This window comes from Bombus flavifrons, chromosome 5 (assembly GCF_040668555.2).
Source record: "Bombus flavifrons isolate JBK064 chromosome 5, iyBomFlav1_principal, whole genome shotgun sequence".
NCBI lineage: Eukaryota > Metazoa > Arthropoda > Insecta > Hymenoptera > Apidae > Bombus > Bombus flavifrons.
This window is the reverse complement of record NC_138446.1, coordinates 828,544-850,703: the sequence shown is the minus strand read 5'-3', so window position 1 is coordinate 850,703 and position 22,160 is coordinate 828,544. Positions and strand designations below refer to the sequence as shown.

Here is a 22,160-nt window from a genome sequence, read left to right as displayed (position 1 = left end):
AGAGTGGTATGTTCTCATCCTCTCTCGCTCTGTTCGTTCCTTTACGAGCATTACGCCTTCGCAATATGAGCGGACTGCGAAGAACTCTTGTTGCCCCCTCAGCATCATTTTCACAACTGACGAGGGGTCTAATCTCTCGCCAATCGCTAGCCGTAGAATACGACGTGGGGCCTCCACGCCGGACAAAATTCCAACGTGTGCTGAGCCGTGTCCTCACCCACATCGCAGTGGTGACAGGTGTTCGTCACCTCTCTTCCGATTTTCTGCAGGTATTCCTCGAATAATCCATGTCCTGCGAGCACCTGCGTCATCCGAAAGGACAGCGGAAGGCCTCCGTGGTCCCTCCAAACCTCCCATTTGTCAGAACCGATCTAATGGCCCGGTGGCCACGGACCTGGTCTTCGACGAGTAGGTCGGAGCGCCACCGTTACCACACCTCTCGTCTAGCCTCCCACCGAACGTCTCGGGCCACCTGCTCGGCGGGGAGAGAGTCCCTGCCTGAGCTCAGGTCCCTCCGGCTTTCGTACACTCGTCGAAGCGCCAAGGCCTGCAGCTTGAACGGAGGAGACGCTAGGACAGTCGCCGACGCATATGATATCGTCCGGTATCCCCTTACGATCCCAATGGCGGTCATCCTATGAAGTCACCTCAGCAAGAGTAGACTGCGACGACTTGTCATCAGATTTCCTGCCCAAACCGGAGCCCCGTACAGAACCCGAGAACGGACGAGTCCCTCATATAGTCGGCGCACTCCGACTTCTGCCCCACCGATATTCGGCAGCAAACCACAAAAAGCGTTGGCTGCCGTCGTCACTTTGGGAATCAGGAGCTTGAAATGCGGTCCGAACGTCCATTGACTGTTGATGGTGAGGCCCAAATATTTCATCTGAAGTCCTTGCTCAACCTTCTCCCCGCTTATGTCCGAACACTGGTCAGGCGGAGGAGTCCCCCTACGTTGGTAGTCGTAAAACCATATGGTTTCCGACTTGGCAGGGGATACCTCAGGTCCAGCCTGCATGGGGGGCACGAGGCGGCTACGGGTTCTCAGGGCGTAGGACCACGCCCTGGGAAACCCCGATGAATCTGATATTCTCCTATAGCCGGACGGTGACTGGTCGGCGCCTTTGGCCCCCGCCAGTTTGCCGATCCGGTGCGGAGAACCTCGGAGAAATTGGTGGGCCCGTATCCGCCAAGACCACAGGCCTCACCTTCTTGTGAAGCTCCCCGTCACTCTGCACCAGCCTTGATCGGGGCAGGGTGCGAAAGAGTGAGTGGCACCAGGATGGAAACCCTTGTTGACGACCTCGGCAATTTTTCGAATAACAATGGATAGAAAAACGAATCGAAGAATCGTTTACGGTGCAGGGGAGGGATACCCCAGTACCGGCGCAGCCGCGGGTTGTAAAGCGGGCCCCGCTGCGTCGTCATCGAGCAACCGTGGCCGTCCGGGGGTGGGCCGCCAGGCCCCTGGACGCGCTCATGCGTCTGGCGAAGGGGACTCGCGAACTGGGGAGTCTCGGAGAGGGTCGGAGGAACCCGACGTTTTGAACATCGGCCCGGGGTCTTCGCGGGGTGGGATGCGGCGGCGCCGCGGTAGCGGCGGGGGGTTGAGATCCGACGACGAATTGTCGTCATGCTCTTCCTATTCGACCGTCGCGGACACACTCGGCAAGCGGTCGTACCGCAGGATTGCCGAGTCCACAGAAAGCACCGCCTCCGCCGCCAACGGCCGCCCACGGGGGATTCGGACTCTGCGCTACTTCCGGCTCCCGGTAAAAGGAAGAAGAGGGGCGTGAGGCGCGGGACAGATACCGACACCGATACCGACGCCGAAGCTGCCACCGTGGCCGCCGCTGCCTCTACCATCCGCAGCGGTGCCGACGGCGGCGACGACATGCGGAGGGACGAAATGATGACCGGACCGGTCGACAAGCAAGCGACCGTGAAAGAAGCGGAACCGACCCACGATCAGGAAGTGGAGGACGTCGCATACCTGCGAAGGAGGGTGCGCTTTCTGGAGGGAGAGGTCAGTCGTCTCCAAGCGACGGTGGAACGGCTGACCAAGGATCGCACGGAGAGGGCAGCCAATGTTGATAACAACGACGGCGAAGGACAAGAGGTGGGGATCACCTCTACGAGGAGGACAAAAGAAAATGCTTCCCGGGCCCCAACGGGAACGGTTATGGGTCCCCCTCCCCCACCTCCCCCACACCCCTGGTCAGCGTCGCGCCATCTCCGCTGTCCCGACGGGTCGGGGAGTAATACACGTAAAACACACACCAAGGGAACGAATAGATTTGGTGGTCCAGGACCTCGAGATCCACTAGAGGATTTCAGGATCCTGTTCCTCCGCAAGTTGGAGGAATGTCGGCGAAAAATAATGCCAGGGGGGGGGCTATCCCCTCGGCTACGGACGCTGGCGTCGCCGCAAGAATCATACAAGCACGTTGCGGTCGGCGAGAGACACCTCGCGGTCGACCATGGAGTCGTCGGCCGACGAGGCAGGATTCACCACTGTGGTAGGAGGAAGAAGAGGGAGAGCGAGGCGAAAGAACAGGAAGCCTACGGTGCAACCTCTTCCAACGGTCCATGCGCCGACCGAGGACGCAAGAACCAAGGGACGGGTATCATCGTCTCTTCCGTCGTCGACATTGCGAATAGGGGCCTTGGCGCCCTGGACGGCGACCGGAAGCGGCGGAACGAGGGCAAGGACTTTCGCGGAGGCGGCCGCTCGGCCTCCGGTGCGCCCCCGCACGGGAAGAGAATCCACGCGAGCAGCAGGCAGCGGCAATGGACTCGGAGCTATCGGGGCAGGAAAGAAACGCAACGCTAGTGGGCGAGACGCGCACAGCGAGAGAGTGCCGGGCCTTCCTCGACCCCCACGGTGTACTGCGGTATCGCTCACCGTGAGGGACGGCTTGGGCTTCACGTACAGGGATGCGATGTCAGTGGTGAAGAGAGAAGTCAAGCTCTCCGAACTCGACATCACGGAATTAAGACCGAGGAGGGCGATCACGGGGGCGCTGCTGTTCGAAATCCCAGGCCAGGACGCTGGGAGCGAAGCATCGCGACTGGCCGAGCGGATGGCGGCCACGCTGAAGGATTTGCCCGCTAAGGTAACCGTGCCGCGAAGGGCGGCCGAACTAAGAGTAACCGGACTGGAGGACTCGGTCACCGTGGAGGAGGTGGCAGCCGCCGTTGCTGAGGCTGGGGGCTGCCACGCCGACGAGGTCAACGTGGGAGTTATACGCTCCGCTCCTCGGGGCCTCGGGTCGGTATGGCTACGCTGCCCGCTGACAGCGGCCAGGAGAGTCAGCAGAGGAAGAGATGTCGGACCAGGAGGTAGGATCAACATAGGTTGGTCAGCGGCGAGGGTTTCTCCTCTCCCTGCGCGCCGACTCCAATGCTTCAGGTGCATGGAGTCGGGTCACGTGCGCCAGGACAGCACATCGACGGCCGACCGGTCGGAGCTCGCGGCTACCGGTGCGGGGCGGAAGGACATCGCGTCAGGGACTGCTCGGCGCGAGTACCCACGTGTCCACGTGTCCGGTAGGAGGTCTCCCCGGAGGAGACGCTCTCGGACCACCTCTACATCTTGATGGAGGTGGCGGTTGGCGGCGCGATGGGCGACCGTTCGTCGGGTGCGCGCGGGCCCATCGGCCCACCGGGAAGGAGAAGAAAATTCCCGCGGTGGGTGGTATCCCGCCGCGACGAGGACTTCATGGCGGCGGCCGCTATAGCCGTGGCCTGGTTGGAAGAATCCCCGACCGACGAGGACGCGGAAGCGGGAGCGACCCGGATGAGGCGCGACATGCACGCGATCTGTGATTCGTGTATGCCACGGTCTGGAGCGTACCACGTTATGCCGCGTCGGCGCTGTGTACTGGTGGTCCGAGGAGATCACTCGTCTCCGCGATGCTAGCATCCACGCTCGGCGCCAGTACACCAGATCCCGCTGTGGACGGCGGGAGGACGAAGGCACGGTGGCTCGTCTGTACGAGGCCTACCGCGAAGCGCGGAGGCCCCTGCAACGAGCCATCAAAGAGGCGAAGAGGCGGGCCTGGGACGAGCTTATGGCCAGCTTCGACTCTGACCCCTGGGGGCGCTCTTACAAGATGGTATTGAACAAACTCCGTCCATGGGTGCCTCCCTTAACGGAGAGCATGAACCCTCGGTTCCTGGAGGAGGTCGTCGGCACTTCGTTCCCGGGAGCAGCGAACGAGGGAGTTGGCAGCTTTACCGAAGAGGAGGAGTAGGAGCCTCAACCGCTGGAAGAAGAACCACGGGTCACTGCGGAAAGTTGGAGCCCGGAATCGAGGGTCACTGAGGAAGAACTGGCCGGGGCCGTCGAGAGGATCGGAGCGCGGAAAGCTCCGGGTCCCGATGGAGACCCGGCCCGCCTGTGGAAGGACGTCGCCGGGGTCTTAGCCCCGAGACTAATGCGTCTGTTCGACAGATGCCTGTCTCGAGGTAAATTCCCCACTTCGTGGAAGGAGGGGCTGATGGTCCTGCTGCCGAAGCCGGGGCGCTCTCCGGACTCGCCTTCCGCTTTCCGGCCGGTGTACCTTTTGGACGAGGCGGGCAAGCTGCTGGAGAGAGTGGTGGCTGCCCGCCTGGAGTCGCATCTGTCCCGGAGCGTGCCCGGACTGCACGATGGCCAGTTCGGTTTCCGGAGGGGGCGGTCTACGACGGACGCTGTCGCCCGTGTCCGCTCCCTTGTCGAGGGGGCCGAGCGGCGTGGTTACGTGGCGTTGGCCGTGTCGCTGGACGTGGTCAACGCCTTCAACAGCATCCCCTGGGACGGGATATGCCGGGCCCTCGAATTTCATCGAGTACCCGCGTACCTGCGGGATGTGGTCCGGGCGTTCCTCCGGGACCGGAGTATCGTCTACACCGTCCAGGGCGGAGGGGTGACCGGGAGGGCTGTACACCGCGGGGTCCCGCAAGGTTCGGTGTTGGGCCCGTTGCTGTGGAACATCGCGTACGACGCGGTGCTTCGGACGCCGGTGCCTCCGAACTCGGCACTGGCGTGCTACGCCGACGACACGTTGGTGCTGGTCTGGGGCACGGCATGGGGTAGAACCGTCCGCCTGGCGGAGCTGGCGGTGGCCTGCGTGGTCGCCGATATCAAGGGATTGGGACTGAGGGTGTCCCCTGAGAAGTCCGAGGCAATGTGGTTTTGCCGCAAGGCCAATCATGGGACGCCTCCAGCGGGTTATCGCCTGAGGTTGGAGGGAGCTGAGATCGGGGTCGGAACCAGCATGAAGTACCTGGGCCTGACCCTCGACAGCTACTGGACCTTCGGCGTTCACTTCGAGCGCTTGACGCCGTCTGTTGAGGCGACGGCGAACGCCTTAGGACGTCTGCTGCCTCGGCTGGGCGGGCCCGACGTAGGAGTGCGCCGGCTGTACGCCGGCGTGGTGCGATCGAGGCTCCTCTACGGAGCTTCGATTTGGGCGGAGGAGCTGATGACCAACCGTCGCAGTCTCCTAATGGTCAGGAGGCTACACAGGACGGTGGCCATCAGGGTAGTGAGGGGCTTCCGCACCATTTCGGCGGCGGCAGCGGCGGTGCTCGCCGGGTTTCCCCCGTTCGAATTGCAGGCCCTGAGGTGTCGTGAGATTTATCTCCACACTCGGGGTCTGTCGGGTGGGGGGGCCCGGTGGGCGCCGACGTCAGGGTTCGGGCTTAGCAAGCTTTGCTCGACAGATGGCGCGCCAGCCTCGACACGAGAGCGGGTGCGCCAGGGATAAGGGTCCTCGGGGCCGTCCTTTCAAACTGGGACGTTTGGTTGGACGGCGGCGGGCCTCCCCTGACCTACAGGGTGACGCAGGTGCTCACCGGACACGGTTGCTTCGGTGAGTATCTGCACCGAATCGGGAAGGAGGCGACCGCTCGCTGTCATCACTGCGATGCGAGCGTGGATTCGGCGCAGCACACGCTGGAGTACTGCCCGGCGTGGGCGCGGCCGCGCCACGACCTCATCGTGGAAATCGGATGGGATCTCTCGCCGCCGACGATCCTCGAGGCATTGTTGGTAAGCGAGAGAAGGAGGAGGGCTGTGACCTCCTTCTGTGAGCAAGTCATGCTTCGAAAAGAGGTCGCGGAGAGGGTGAGGGTGCGGTACTCTCACCCTGAGAGGATTGACCGGCGAGGGCGCAATAGAGGCCATGGACGCGCTTCGGTGAGACGCACTAGGTCCGCCACGTCCCCCGGTGGGGTGCAAACTTAGGCGCTGGCAGCTCAGCGCCCCGGGGCCGCAGAGCAGTCCGGTAGGGGAACCGGACCAGGGAACCGCCGTGCCAAGCGGCTCCGTCGACGAGGCGCGGTGTGACATGGCCGCACATCGCTCCATTAGGGGACGTATTGAGCGCTGGGGGAGAGGGCGATGTATCGCTTACACCGGTTCCCAGGCCCCTCTCGATCGCAGCCGGGACGGTCATCGTGGAGGTTTTAGTCGGTTGGAGTCCGGCACTACCACGCCGCTTTTCCCCAGAAGCGACCTAATGTCCGTGCGGATTTCCCCCACGTTAATAAAAAAAAAAAAAAAGAAAGGTTCAGCCTGCGTATAACCCGTATCGTACAGGCGGCGGCAAGCTCTCCGTGACGCAACGTCTCGTGCCATCAGCATCCCCCAGTCAAGATCAACGTGTCGTTCGCGTAACACACCATGCCCGAGTCTGGGGGCATGGAACAGTGAAGCACCGCGTTGTAGCCGATGGTTCACAGAATCGGTCCCAAAACCGAACCCTGCGAAACTTCGCGCTCAACGGGCCACCGCCCTTCTCCATCTTTGCCAGTGTAGCCGACCCATCTGTCGCTCAGGTAGGCCTGTATGACACGAATAACGTAGGGAGGCACCTCGAAAAATTCAAGGGCCTCCAATATCCCGTTCCAGGGTATGGTGCTGAATACATTGACTATATCTAAAGAGGCTACCCCACCCCGAGAAACCGTGGCCTGTGACATCTCCCGTACCCGGTTCACAGCTTCCACCGTCGAGCGGCCCCGCCGAAAGCCGTACTAGCTTTCGTGCCAACCGGGTACTCGCTCTGACATGTGGGCCTCCAGACGGGCAGCAATAACTCTTTCGAAGAGCTTGCCCACTTCATCCAGTAGGCATATCGGAGTGTAGACTACCTCTCTCAGACACCGTGTAAATATGTGACATAGTCAGGGGGCCATGACTGCCATTGTCTCCGCCCATATCCGTCCCGGGACTCCGTCCGGGTCCGGCGCCACGTCGCGGGAGGCTATCCTGCTCGCCGCATCCAGCATCTTCTCCGCAATCCCTAGTTCCTCCCTCCACTCCATTGTCCAAGTCGAGGAAGTGCGCGGCTGCCCCGAGCTGTCCTCCTGTGGCGGGAACAGTATGCGAATGACCTCCTCCAGCAATGCCAGATTCATATCTGCCGTCTGCGGTGGGGCCCTTGGCCGCAGTTTCTTCATCACCATCCTGTACGGCCGCCCCCACGGGTCGGATTCGACTGATTGGCCGAGGTCCATCCAGGATTGGGCTTTAGCGATCTTGATCCTCCGCTGTAAGATGCATCGCGTCCCTCTATATGCCTTGTGCAGAGGGAGATCTCTTCCTCGTCATGAAGCCGCCGACGGCGGAATCTCTGCGGACCCGAATGCACCTCGCCCGTAGCAGTGCGATCTCTGGGATCCACCCTGTACACAGTCCCGTTCTGTCTAGTACCAGGCACGGAGCGCGGCATCGACGCATCACATGCCGCGTTCATGTCTCGGCGAAGGTACTCCGCCTCCTCGTCCACGCTTGTCTCCTCTGTACGGGCGTCCCAGTTCCAGGCCGCGACAATGGCTGCTGGTCAAGCCTCTGTTAAGTAAGAGGAGCCGAGGTCCGCACCTCAGTCTGACAGCACCCGGCCACGAGTATCCGTCCTTGTGTTCCCCCATTGCGAGGAGTGAGCATTAGAGTCTCCCAGGACGAGGACCTAACGTGAAAGGTATAGTCTCACGCAATCGCCAACCCCGTCCAGGAACTCCTCAAACGCAACCAGGCCACTGTTCGGGGAGACATATACGCCCACCACCACCATCCCAGCCCACTCGATCGCGGCATACCCCTTGCCCTGCTCGAGCAGGATCCCTGCGACGGGCGTGTCCGATGCTGACGTCCACGTCATAGCGACCAAACCATCCAGGTCTCCGACCCAGTTAGGCTTGTCTAGTATACGATCTCGGCTACCACTGCCAGGGCAACCCTGCTCTCCCTCATCGTCTGGAAAAGCAGGACTTGTGCCCGTTTCGATCGCCTCAAGTTGGTCTGGAGCAGCCGCATGAATCTACTTTACCAAATCCATATCAATGGCCTCCCGCCGGCCATCTGCCACACGCGTTATCCTTCCCTCTTCTTGCGGTAGGTCTCTCGCATTGTCACCCTGCATCCTGTCTGCAGCAGGCTCCCGAATCTGGCTCGGCCTTTTAGTTTTCGGCGGAACGCATGCGGCCCCTCCCATTCTGTGGGTGGTGGGCGCACCGAGCGACTCACAGAGCCTGATGACCGGTGCCTCCGCACCTGTAGCATAGCTGCCCCCGGTCTACCATAGATCTGCAGGTCGCTCTCACATGTCCCAGCTCTATAGCATTGTAAGGGCATCTATAGCATTGTAAGGGCCTCTTCAGGATGGCTTTGACCCTTGCCATTGACCAGCCCTTTATATGCATCTACTCTAGATTTTCTATTTATAAATAAATTTATTTAACCATAGGGGGAGATTCAAACCTATATTTGAAAGAGAGGTAAAAAGTGCATCAGTTACAACAGAAAAAATTGTAGAACATCGTACAATTGTTGCAATAAATAATGAAAATTTAAATGATTTGTTTAATATTAAAAATTTTTATTTTTTGTAATCATTTTGTTTATAAATTGTAAAGATGATCTTTTTTCTCGAAGGTAATATTTTATACGCATTAAAGTGTCATTCATATTGTGGAAAAACAATATGTCCAATTTCTAGAAAGCAAGCGAATTCGAAAATGAATAAATAATATACTACTTCTTCAAGAAGTCGAAGTCACAATCCTCGACATAGATCATCCCATCATCCAGACTTGTGTTTGGTTATCAGACATATATTGTTTAATACAGTATATTTTCTTCTTTTTTATAAATATGATCCTTTCTTTTTATTTTTAAGTATTGCAGTTAAACTTCGATTTATTAGAAATAAAATTATTGCCTTCTTTTATTGTGTTGCGTATTATCGACTAAAGAGCAACCGGTCAGGTCAAACCGATCGGTCGATATCGCGTACCTTGAATGACTTAATGTTCAAGGTGGTGGAGATGAGATAACTCAAGTGTTAGATTTAGACGGCACTTTATTTGTATTATTTGTAGCACTTAACCGAACTAAGTTGTAGCCCATAACCGACCTAAGTTAGGACTCTGTCGTCCTGAGTCTGTAGTCTTCATTGCTTGTAGTTGAACTAAGTCAGGACTCTGTCGTCCTGTGTCTGAACTGTTCGATGGTTGAAGCTGAACTGACTCGTGCCCTCCCGGTTGGTCCTTGCCTGGGTTTTTCCTGCCTCGAGTCATTACGTTTACTGCCTTCGGAGGACCGGTAATTCGGAATTTCCTAATGAGGGAAATGGCCTGTCCGTGCCATAACCGGACGGCCAACTGAAATTCCGAACATACCGCCCCCCTTGAACGGTCCCGTTCAAAAGTTGCAGTGTTACCTAGTGTTGGGAATTCTTCTGTACTCTGTACATCAACAGATGGTTGCTGTAAAAAAGCAAGTCCGTTGTTTGACATAAATACATTTGAAGTATTTGGTGTACCTGTTTACTGATATTCCCTGAGATTATAATCTCTCCCACTGTAATCTCTTGAATTTCTAGAAGTTGATGGACCTAACATTCCTCTCCTATTCATTCGTAATACACATGGACTTTGGCGAAAATTAATATATTAACATAGCCGGTTGCCTTACGGTCCCTGGAATTTTATAACTATTGCCAACCTAATTCAGTACTCACCTGCAATTTCCATGCTGTGATTTACTGTTTTATGACTACATCTTTCGCAACAAGTTCACCATAACTGTTATTAGGCTAAAAGACAAATCATCTAAAAAAACATTTCCCGCCTAAGCGGCTGCCATCCACGTGTAATTATTGTAGTCAGCGATTGCACTTATTGGACGAATCGTGGATAAAAGCCAACATGGCGTCAAAATAAATTGTCAAATACGTTAAAAACCCTCAACTTTATATATGCATAACTTTGAAACCTCTGGGTTTCTAAAGTTAATACTTGCATTTTTTGATTCTATGCGTTGAAAACTATTGTAATTAAAAAAAAGGCAATAATTTTATTTTTATTAAACCGAAATTTAGCCGGTATTGTTATATAGTGGCCGCAAAATAAAGATGGGTACAAAATTTGTACAATATTATGTTTATTATAGCATTTGTATACTAATTAACTTCAAGTATGTTAAGTATCATATCACTTGGCAGTACTTTGACGACAAAAACTTAGCACTTGATAGTTATCTATTATATAGTCATATAATTATCTATATTTAATTATTTATTTATATAAAATTACAGATATAACCTATACATGTACATATAAATAAATTTACCATTTGGTGAAATACAAAATGGATTCTAAATGATAATATTGTGTATTAAAACATTAAATACCAAATATTAATTGTAACATATAAACAAATATTTAAAAACTAGATTTTCTTAAGTATTCTTTTATTCAAAACATGATGACAGGAATAGTTGCACAAATGATAGGTACAAATTATTTGTTACAGTCTTGTGTATTTGTTTAATATATTTATTTTTCAGTTTTATTAAATTGTTGTATAATTCATTTAGGGAAAGAGATTTCACTGAAGATAGAAGTAAACAGAACAAAAAAAAAGTTAGGTGACGTAGTCAATAACACAGTGCAAAGGAAGAGCATTTGCGAGAAAGGAAAGATTCACATTTAAGAGAGTAAGGGTAAAGAGCATGGACCAGAGAGTCTAATCACATGTATACAACAAGACATGTGGAATGTCATGTTTCTTAGAAATTAAATGTTACAGATACTATTGATACAACAGGTCATTCACAGGTGAAAGTCTGCATTGAAAAAGATTGAGAGAACAGCCCTAAAAAAGAAAAGAAAGAGATATGTCTAGAAAACAGAGGGTATCTTCATCATATTATATCAACCAGATTCCTGTTCCTGTTTATTATTAAGTATTCAAGTTATATGTGGAATATAACTTTTCTGACATTAAATTTTGTTCGTCATTAGCATTTTCTTCCTATAATTGATTGGATTTCTCCTTGATTTCAATTAGAATGCAGATTTTGGAAAAACTAGGCATATGATGGGTCCACTAAGACCATTTTCACCACAATTTATTTTGCCAGATATGTATAGATTATGTCCACTTCCAAGTCCTAGTATGTATATTCATTGATTCATAATGATGTACATGAAGAGTTACTGTGTTTATTATTTATATTTTATATAGGATTTAGACCAATATATTAATGGAAGATGTATGATGAATGGAGAATTAATGTTTTATTGTACAATACATGAATGTATAGTATTTGCTGCATCAAATATTAGACATTGTACAAAGATTAAACATTCTTCCAGATATCATAGTGAAGTAGATAATGTTTAATTCAATATACTGTTATGAAATATATAAGGTATACAAGCATTATATATTTTTTTAATCACTATATTATATTATAAGAATCTTTTATGATCGAAATTAGGAACTGTATGAATTCGTTCATTCAAACACTATAACATATAAAACTTGATGCTTGATGGATTTTACGATCTCGATACATTGTAAACACTATTACACTATTTATACAATCACTTTTTAAGTTAAAGATCATAAAGACAAAGAATACTTATTTTTAATTATTGATTTCTCGAACATCGATTATTATGTAATATTTATGTATTTTTAAATATATTTAATATTTTAATATGGTTTCTGAAATCTTATTAAAGTGTTTTATGTTTGATGTATTTGTATGTGAAACTCTCACATATATCTTTGCTCCTATATAAATTGTATTAATTGACAATGAATTGTGAATTATTAAATTTAAGAAATATGTTTATGTGGTTCGATGTTATTTTTAATAATAATATAAAAATATATATAATTCACTGTATATCATACCTTATATCTACATATTTCAAGGAGGTCTTTTAGTATAGCAAATTAGTTAGTATTCTTAGTATTTGTCTCCTTCATTTTTAGCATTTAGGTAATAGACTTTAGGTAAATCTGATAGACCTTAATAAAATATTAAAAGTTTTTTATTTTATAAATTAATTTTTGTTATAACACGAAGCTGATTAAGAAACCTATGAAAAGTCTTTCTTTTTGAATTATACTAATGACTAGATTATGGATATTTAATCATTTATGATAATTATAAATGCATAAGTTATAGAATGCAGGTGATTTGCAAAAATATATAAAGTAAATTCACTTTTGTTATAAGATTTAAAAGATAAAATCAGTCTTTATTTAAGTTTTATTTGTTTAATTGCCTTAGCAATGTGCTAATCATGTACTAAAATTATAAAAGTTTGTACCAAAGACGCAATTCTTTTTTTAAGAGAACACCGTTTATTTATATTGAATTACCTGTATTTAATTTTGTTAATACAAAAATTCGACAAAATTCAAAACTTCGAAATCGCAAGTTCAAATTGAAAATATTTAAAGACATATCTGACAAGTTTCTGTTACTAATTTAATCATTCCTCATTCCTTTTTAGAGTTACTTAAAGTTATGTAGATTGTAGAATATGTAGATATTTTAATTTAAATAAATACTTACAAATTAAAAAATATATAATAACCTCAATTAATGCTGTTTTGTGTTTCTCATTTGAGGATTCTGACCCCCTTACCATATTCATGTCACATGCGACATTATCGATACCGATATAGTAGAGGCACAGACGTAGTAAATGGTAGAGATTTGAATCTTCAAATTGAAACGTTGTCACTGTTGTCAGTCAACCATCAACCATCGGTTCGTACGGTTTGTAAAAGTATGCATCGTTTTCTCTATCGCGGAAGTATTCGAAAATTTAGTGCCAACGAATTGTGAAACTTTAAAGGAATCAATAGGTTGTATAAATTATAGAATAGATTCAAGTTTACATGATTCACTTATCATAAAGATTTCATATGTGTTTCAATGTTTCAATTCGATATCTCGATTGTGCGGTTTTAAGTTTTACTTATTATTTATACATTTCTTTATAAGAATGTGCTATTAAATTAGTTTTTTAGCTTACTTTTCATTGATTGATCTATACAGAAACACAAAATATTAACTCATACAAAATATGGAAAATATATCGATGCAGCATATGATGTTTTTTTACATAACATTTTACTGAACTTTCAATAATAAATATTTCATAAATATCTTCCAGTGATATTTAGAAGTATCACGTTATGTATATTAAATTGAGCTCCTCAGTAACACTTAAATATTTTTTAATTGTACGCTTCATTCTTTCTTCTGGATATATTCTTCTGCAACTTTTTTTATTTCTTCAATGACACGATTAACGTCTTTAATTGTAAGCATTTTTTCTGATACGTTGTAATTCAGTCTATACCTGTGTCTACTATTGAATGTGTTATTCAAGATAAAGCGTTATAATTGTCTTTTGATTATTCAAAGATATGTATTATTTTACGAAGCTGCACACTATTTGTTTAAGTTGTTATGTAAAAATTAATTAACATCAACATTATAAGATTATGAATAACTATTAATTTTACGAATTTTATTTTATAAATTGTATTTTTATGACATTAAAAAAATGTATTATTAAGATATTATCAAATTGTTGAAAAACAAGATTGTGTTAATATTTTGCAATTAATCATTCATTGTATATTATTATATTGTGTCATAAAGATATTAGAGAATTTCAAAACCATTTAAACAGCATTTGTCACGAAAGAAAGAATCCAAACGAAGTTATGATACATATACAGTTACGTATATAATATGTACGAAGCAGATTGTTGCATTCAAGTGCTACCTTTGTTCCGCTTTATCGTCGAATCTACTAATGTTATCGATTACAATGTACATGGGTTATTGTTTACTTGAGAAACGTTTCATCTTACCTTTCGTTTTAAAACTTCCTCTCTACTTTTTTATTTTTGTTTATTGTTTTCTTTAATTCTACGAATCAAAAGACCAATTTCTTGAACAGTAATAGTTTCGCGAAAGTCAAATTCATTTATCACTGTGATTAACCATGATTGTCATTAAACACACAGTTAATGCTATATGTATTTGCAAACGATAAATCTACTTGTAAATTATATGATTTATGGTGATATAAATGCTCGCAAGGATACATTTGTAGTTCCAAATATCCTGTCACTGCACTGTTTTTAAATTGATCTATTTATCGAGAAGAAATTAATTTTTTTGCATTTGTGTTATTCGATAGTTCAGTTTTACATTTTCATTAGATGAAAAAAGAAAAGTATTCTATTATTTGAACTGATATACCTTCCGTTCGAAAGATCATTCATTATTCTTTACACAAGCTATTACATTTTAATCAAGATACTATAAATGTAAATTAGATAACTTGCCGAATAAGATTGTTCGAATAGATTTCTCTCTCTCTCTCTCTCTTTCTCTCTCTCTCTCTCTCTCTCTTTCTCTCAAGGGTAATATCGATCATGGCTTCATTCATTAACGATGTGATACGTATGTTGGTTGATATTGTAATGACACTTTTTGATATTTTATTTAAAAGGAAAACAATTAATAATGTAAGCCTACTCTGGGACTGACCTTGCGTTACTATTCATAATACATATGCATATATACGTATCTACATACATATATTAAAGCGTCGGGGTATTTCAATAGAGTGTGCCTTTAAAACATTTTCAGAAATTTCTTTATCATGTATAATCCATTTTAGGTGAATGCTTGTAATTTAATAAGTTTCTGTACAATTTAAATATGTATCTGGCAAGCTAAGGTCACTGTTATTAATCAAAGAATAGATTGCTTATTGCAACATGTATAATCAAATAAAAATCGTTGATGTACATTCATTATTTATTACAAATTATACATTTAATATCTAATATTTAGTTTGAAACCGTATATATGTCAATTTCTTTTTTGTTAAAGGTTTGAAGCATTCTGGCGTTCAAAGTTCGTTGCGTGTTTTCGAAATTATGGAGAACAGAATGACGGAATTTGAGGAAAACGTGTCCTTCGATATCGATGACCCGGACTTTGCACCGACGAATCCTCCTACTATTTCTCATAATGTTCTTCACAGCGTACAATTCACCGATATTACATTCGGCGTTAATAAATGTGAGTACATTCGCCTTTGGTTCTAGTTACTCTAGAATACTCTACACTCTAAATCAATATATACGTCATAAAAAGCATAACCGAATAAAGAGATGAATATCTTTAGAAGAGATTTACACGGAGAGATTTGGGACGGAAAATGAAATTTTGAAGTATTATAAAGATAAATACAAAACAAAGAGTACCCTTCTTCTTCTTCGCAATGATATTTTCTTTTCTTTTAAAATTTCATATTTTATTTATTTTTTGCATTAAACACGATGCTACTTAAGTAGGAAATGAGTATTCGTGACTCTGTTTAGTTTTGTTCTCGATGTTTGTTCAGTACTAATATGTATAATATGAATCTTTCAATCTCTCTTGTGAATAAACACTTTATTTGCCATTGTAACAAAATTTGTTTACTACAGCAAATACAATAAAATATTTGGAGACAAAATTGTGTTCAAAATTGTGTATTTCGATAAATTCTATTCGTTATCTTCTACTAATGATAAGTAATTTTTTTATTGTTCTATCAAACTTATTATCTTCTTGAAATGTGTATGGATGTATATACTTCGTCGAAGCTCTTCAATTCGCATGGTTTCCAGAATATCTGATAAAATCGCATACACTTGCGTACTAAATTGCACGATTGCGCACGCACGATCACGTGCCGATTCTAAGGTATCGTTGTTGCCGCTGGACAATGCGGATACTCTATAATGGAGCGCAACATTTTTTGCGAAAATTCCAGCGTATCCTATGACCGGTGTTTAATGTCATCAGTGAAACAATAGCGCGAAACAATCGATGACTATTGCAATGCACTATCGAATACGTTACCATTACGTCTGATCTTAATTGGAAACATATAAGTTACGAATAATAACGTGACGTTAATGGTTTGTATGCAATCAATGTATAAAAACATTTCGAAAAAAACTGAACAGACTGTTTCTTACGTATACGATAATTTGTATGATAATTTTAGATGTTTTGAAGATTTATAATGACAGAGTGAATGACGTACTTGCAGGTCGAGGTACAACCACCGAATTTAATATTAATATTTTGTTTACATCTTCTGGTATTTGCTGACTTTGTAGAATGATTCGAATGAATCGAGGTAGAATAGAATGTAATCACTAGAGTGTCAGAGTATGCAAATAAATTATATGAAATATGAAAACGCAATCTTAATAATTCGAAACTGGTTTCACCAATAATTAAATTTCCTGTCCGCTTCCAATTAAGTCACATTTCATTAAAATCGGCCCCTCTATTGAATCACTTAATCCGTTACACTAAAGCGCTACACGTGGAATGACGTGGTTATCTCGGTCTCTATCGCTCTATTATTATATTAGACGCGAAGCATGCATAGTTCGCGAGACGGGAACTCGATCTACCAACAAAATTGGATCCACGTGGATATCAGCTTTCTTCCTGAGAAATCAACCTCGAGTCGGTGCGCTTGTGCGGACAGCCGATTTTAGTTCGCGTCTGGCGCGCGTGCACTATTCATTTACTTAGATAATGATGCTCCTTTGTTCAACTAGCAGACGGGATCTTGTTGCACTATGCAATAACAGTTACTTGTTGCATTCGGATATATGACTTTGCTCTTTTTTTATTGATTTATTTTGTTGAATTTAGAAAAAGGTAAATCTAATCGTGGTTATTTATTTTTTAGTTGCAAAAATATGTAAAATATCCAGAATATAGTACTTATGATATTTAATGAGTGAACATTATTGCATAAATTTTGTTTCTCTGTAGTTGTGTTCATGAAAATGTAAATTTGCATAAATATTTGCAGATTATTAATCACATTATTATTATGGTTTGTTAATGTAAAGCTACATTCATTTATATATATACTTTTTGTTCGTTATTAATTAGATTTTTTCATTTCATTTACTTTTTAGCGAGGCTAAATAATGACAATTCAATAAATAATGACATTTTTATATTGAATTAATTAACCTTTTGTTTATATACTAATTTCGAAAAGTTGTTAGATGTATTCTATCATTTGAATGTTCGCGGTGCATTTTGCATTTTCTTATTAACTGTTATTCACATAGTAGCGCCCTTCATTATCAACAATTTTGTTCCCTATATCTCTAGCTAGGTGGAGCTCAAATAAATATCCATAAAATAAAATCAAATTACTGATGAACTCCTTCATTTTTATCCAAATCTTTAATTAAATTTATTGATTTATTTTGTTTTTGATACTACTTGTTTGAATCGTTAAATTAAATTATATTTTAAAAATGCTACATGACACATGTATCTTGAATAGAAAACTAAAATACAAAGTTTGCTTAAAATAAACAAAAAATTAATTTGCACATGTATGTTAATTATCAGATGAGTTCTTTTACTTCAACAAGTGTGCATATTTATGTCACTAAATTATTCAAACTCGTTTCAGATCAACTTCATCAGTTATTTTAATTTCTTTTATTGATAAATCCGTAACAGTTTTGAAATTTTCCGCGATCAGAGGTCAGCAAGTTTATCAAGACCCCCTGCGTATAATAACACGAACTTTGAATGAAACTAGATTGGAACCAAACCTCAGTCTACCCTCTTATGACAATAGTTTCTTTCTGGTGTAAATTATTCACAATTGCCATTTATATTTAAATATAAATTATATTAAATATAAAATTTATATATAAAGGAAGATAGTTCAACTATCAACCTTGTTCAACCTTTTAAGGGTTATTGTCCTCTTTATACATTTTTCAGAGAAAATTATATTTTCATCGCATTCATTTTATACAATTGTATTCATAACAACAAACAATCTATTAAAAAATATAATAAGTAAATATTAATTCTTGAATTAAATTGACTTACTGAATTCATAAATACTTAGCAAGCCTGTATTATCATAACATATTGCACAATTTTATAAATTTTTAATGCCGTTGCAAGATACTCGTGATTTTCTAAGATTGCAATATCATTACTATATTTGTTTTCATTTTGGCCATGCATATTTTAGACGAGAAAGTTGATAACTTTGCAAGTGTTATAAATAGTTCAATGCTATCTCATTACTTCTGTGATTTTATGGTTCTGACATGTAAGAATAAGTTATTTCTTCTTTCATGTTTTAAGTTCATGTTTAATTCGATTACATCAAATTAATGGAACGTTGGAACCAGAAATAAAGTATCGACATCAGTATTAACAAAGTATCTTAGAATGGTTAAAAATGATGTACCTAAAACTATTTCATTCAAAGATTTGTGTGAATGCGTATGCGAACTCATCACATATGCATTTATTGACGAGCGTGAACATTCGGCGTTTCGTTTGATCGATCGTGTTTTATTAGTGACCGGTCTTCACCTCCCCTTTGTATTAAATTGAAATTAGCACGCACATTTATATGAAAATAGGTCATTTCCTTAAACGAAGGAAGTGGGCAAGTTGTATAACCTTCCCTCTGTCGAGGGTCACAACCTGAATGGTATTCGGCGTACATAGAACGTATTCACGTGATTGACACGTGCTACTTTTTAAGTGAACTGATTTAGTTTTGGTCACAATAGATCAGCCCTCGAACTTCAAAGGCGCTTTTTATCATTTTCAACGCGGCTGTCAGCCATGTTTGTCGTGAGAAAATATTTCTGTGGACAATTTATATTAAAATTTAATTAAGTATACGTTATCTAAAAAAAAATAACAGGCTAAGTATTTATTAAATAAATTTTAAATCTGAATTAATAATATCTAAACTAAGGTAATATATCATTTTATGCGGCGTATCATGTTATGTATATATAACTTTTAAAACAGTTTAATTTTAGTTCTTATAAATATCACAGTACATATGGATATTGTAGCTTTTATATTAAAAATCCTTTATGGTCTTGGTATCATTTAATTTTGTTTATATTATATTCTATCTGTTATAAAATTATGGTGTCTTTTTCGTAATGCTTGCTCATTAAACAATTTTTTGTTCACCACCGCAAGTAAAATAGATTTGTATTTGTAAATGCAAATAATTACACAGATATCAGTGTATCAGCATTAGACGATGTTGCTTTTGTTATAGGACATTATTATAGTGATTTAAAAAGTTGAAGGATTTATAAGTTTGTAATACTTACAAAAATAGATTAAACTTGTTTGGTTATCATAAGTGTGCAAATCAATCGTAACGGAGATAAAAGAAGATAAAACGAGCTTGTGTTTCAAATCTGATTCGCGTTCCAGGTTCCTCTAAAAATAACTTTTTGCTTGCTTTATTGAATCTTATAATTTTCTTGGCACAGTAACCGTTTAACTCATCATCATATTTAGGGAAGACAATCGGTTGTCATTTCGCACCTCTGTTATACTTTTTAAATAAAACATTTATGAGCTCATATTTATACACAATATTTCTCTTATTTTCACTCATAGAGTATGCTTGTTTCGTTTTGTTAAAAAATGTAGGATATCCTGCGAAAAAGTCACGTTTGTTCATTTCCTAGAGGATGAACAACAGGATACCCTCGAAAAATCGATGGCAAAACATTATTCGAGACAAAGTGCAATAACAGCATGTATTAAGAACACAAAAGTGGTACGTATGCTTCGGTCTGTTTAAAGTAGAGCTTCGTTGTGCTTCCATATACAGACATTAATAACACGCCAATAAATTAAATTTATATTTAGCTACTAAACGGCTGTCGTGGTTATAAATAGACAAAACCGTCGGCTTATTTTCAGTTTGCCAAACTAATTATGTAGGTTATAACGAAGAGAGAGGCACAAAGTTGTTAAATCTTGTTCGAAAAGACCAATTCCTTCTTGCACTTTCGTTAAATATATTCTTTACACAAAATGACAATTAAATACTCTTACAATTATTTTTATAAAGACGTTATATACGTCTAGAACCTTAACCATATTTTGTGATTTCTATATATCTGCTTCTCCTCTCGCTTCTCCTCACCATCGAAAATAACGCGTTGATCGAGTATTCTCAATCGAATAAATTATCATAAACAATTGCATTGACGTCAGAGATGGTACCAAGCACAGTTCACTGAACTGAATTTTCACTATGCGCCGTAAATCGTAATACCGTGTCGCGACGAAATCTACCTTACGAATTCTCGATTCTCGTTAGCATCGCCTCCGCGTTGTTTCTTTTTTTTTTTTTTTTTGTGACCAAATAGAGGGGTTTAAATATAATTTTTAACTGCGGTGTACGCATGTTTATTAACCCAAGTTGCTTAAAACGAAGTATCGGTCACTCTTGAATTCCCTAAACACGAATATTGCCCTGAAGGATACACACATCTGATATCGTTCCACCTCGGAACAACACATCGATCGTGTCTAGAACTCGTTACCCGGATGTGACGTTGTTTTCCGTGTTGCTGACGAGAGGTGAAGCCAAGTTGTACTTAAACGTCTCGTTTCGGAAAAGAGAAGAGTGAAAGAGGTTTGATGTTTCTTGGAACTTAGAATCGTTCGTTATCTACCTTCAGTAGAAGCTCTTTTTACTGTTTTTGCTGATTCAAATTTGAATTCTGTGTAATTTGGGCTGGAGATTGTTTCTTGATGGTTTAATCGATTCATTGAATACAGCTCGATAGAAAACGCAAAGTTTGCGTGGAAGAGAGTAATTTTAATTGGAATGGGATGATCGAAGCTTTCTTCTCGCCGGAGGAAACTGTGAAAGTTAAATTAAAAACTTTTCTTTTGATGTTTGTAAACATTGTGGTTGAGAAATAGAAAACAGGTGAATATAAATTTACACAAAAATCCCAACGCGGTTTTTATTATATTATCGCTTTTACTTTCAACACATTGAATTTTGTATTATGTAGTTTTTGATTTGGCATTTTTATCTTCGAAACATTTATTTTTTACGAGTATAAAATTTGGTGATTCCTTCGTTCGCTGATTAGTGGAGTGTGGATGTTTATGTATTTATAGGAAATTTGAATATTCAACTCATCATTAGCTTCTACATATTACAGTTTAGTAATATTCAAATAGAAAAATTTTTTGCACTGTTCATCTTTCTGTAGAAAGCCGATTAAAATTGCAAATATCGGGGCTACTTTCCATTTATGATCTACATGTTGTATTATTATTATTCGCTAATTAGAATTGCATTTAATTATCACTTAACTATGCAGAATCTGATTCAAATAAGGTATGAATATTTTTCTGCTCGATCGAATAACTATCTCGTAGTGGCTTTGCTAATGTCAACAAGGATCACCATTGATCCATTATTGATTTAAGTTCCAACACAAATGTAGTTATGTTGTTATATACGATGTTAAAGGAAATTTGAATAATTATATAATTGCATTATTCGACGAAGCATAGAATTAATCGTGATATCCTACCAATAAAAGTGTCTCGTGGTACCAATAAAAGATTTATCTACTTTTCTGCGAAATATTAGTGAATCAAAGAGAATAGAACGTAGTTACATACTATACATTGCTATTGCGTTGCTAAATAATTCTAATAAAATAAATAACTATGTAATTAGATATATGTGATTGTATTTTTTTCTTATTGTTAATTAATCAGACATTTTTTCGATTGATTAATATAATTTTGGTTGCACGTGGTGTACCAGTTCAATGCAGTTTCATTCAGATAATGTCATAAGAGATATTCCGACAGACAGTTCGAATGAGCGACGATAAAATATGGTCTCACATGATTCCATAGTCCAGACAAACTTTTATTGTTCGTACATTGTTTGATGCATATTGTAGGAGAATA

At 42.4% G+C, this 22,160-nt stretch overlaps 2 protein-coding genes and 2 long non-coding RNA genes across 8 annotated transcripts in view; 3 read left to right on the top strand and 1 right to left on the bottom strand.

Moving 5' to 3' along the window:
* Positions 1–643: 643 nt before the first annotated feature.
* Positions 644–1,018, bottom strand: LOC138179775 (uncharacterized). The gene has a single exon (XM_069112914.1). The coding sequence runs from the start codon at positions 1,016–1,018 to the stop codon at positions 644–646; it is 375 nt and encodes a 124-aa protein (XP_068969015.1).
* A 9,188-nt stretch (positions 1,019–10,206) lies between these two features.
* Positions 10,207–11,999, top strand: LOC138179954 (uncharacterized). 3 transcript variants are annotated; one of them, XR_011173174.1, is made up of 5 exons: positions 10,207–10,465; positions 10,587–10,784; positions 10,869–10,988; positions 11,081–11,447; positions 11,519–11,999. It is a non-coding gene; the product is annotated as an uncharacterized LOC138179954 (long non-coding RNA). The 3 variants fall into 3 exon arrangements; XR_011173173.1 differs by having other exon boundaries at positions 10,869–10,994; XR_011173172.1 differs by having other exon boundaries at positions 10,869–11,447.
* Positions 12,000–12,881: 882 nt separating this feature from the next.
* Positions 12,882–22,160, top strand: part of Pino (protein pinocchio) — a 53,033-nt gene continuing 43,754 nt past the window's right edge. The window contains exons 1-2 of one of the 3 annotated variants that reach the window (XM_069113580.1): positions 12,882–13,083; positions 15,216–15,407. In XM_069113580.1, coding sequence (XP_068969681.1) covers positions 12,897–13,083; positions 15,216–15,407 — 379 coding nt within the window. In that variant the 5' untranslated portion in view covers positions 12,882–12,896. Of the gene's footprint in view, positions 13,163–13,555; positions 13,624–15,215; positions 15,408–22,160 lie in introns of those variants that run through there. The other 2 variants (XM_069113581.1, XM_069113582.1) reach the window with 2 other exon arrangements.
* Positions 16,001–16,581, top strand: LOC138180100 (uncharacterized). Its single transcript, XR_011173199.1, has 2 exons — positions 16,001–16,294; positions 16,384–16,581. It is a non-coding gene; the product is annotated as an uncharacterized LOC138180100 (long non-coding RNA).

Excerpts from the sequence above, each read along its gene's own strand:
- LOC138179775 (XM_069112914.1), bottom strand. The coding sequence starts at position 1,018 with ATGCAGGCTGGACCTGAGGTATCCCCTGCCAAGTCGGAAACCATATGG.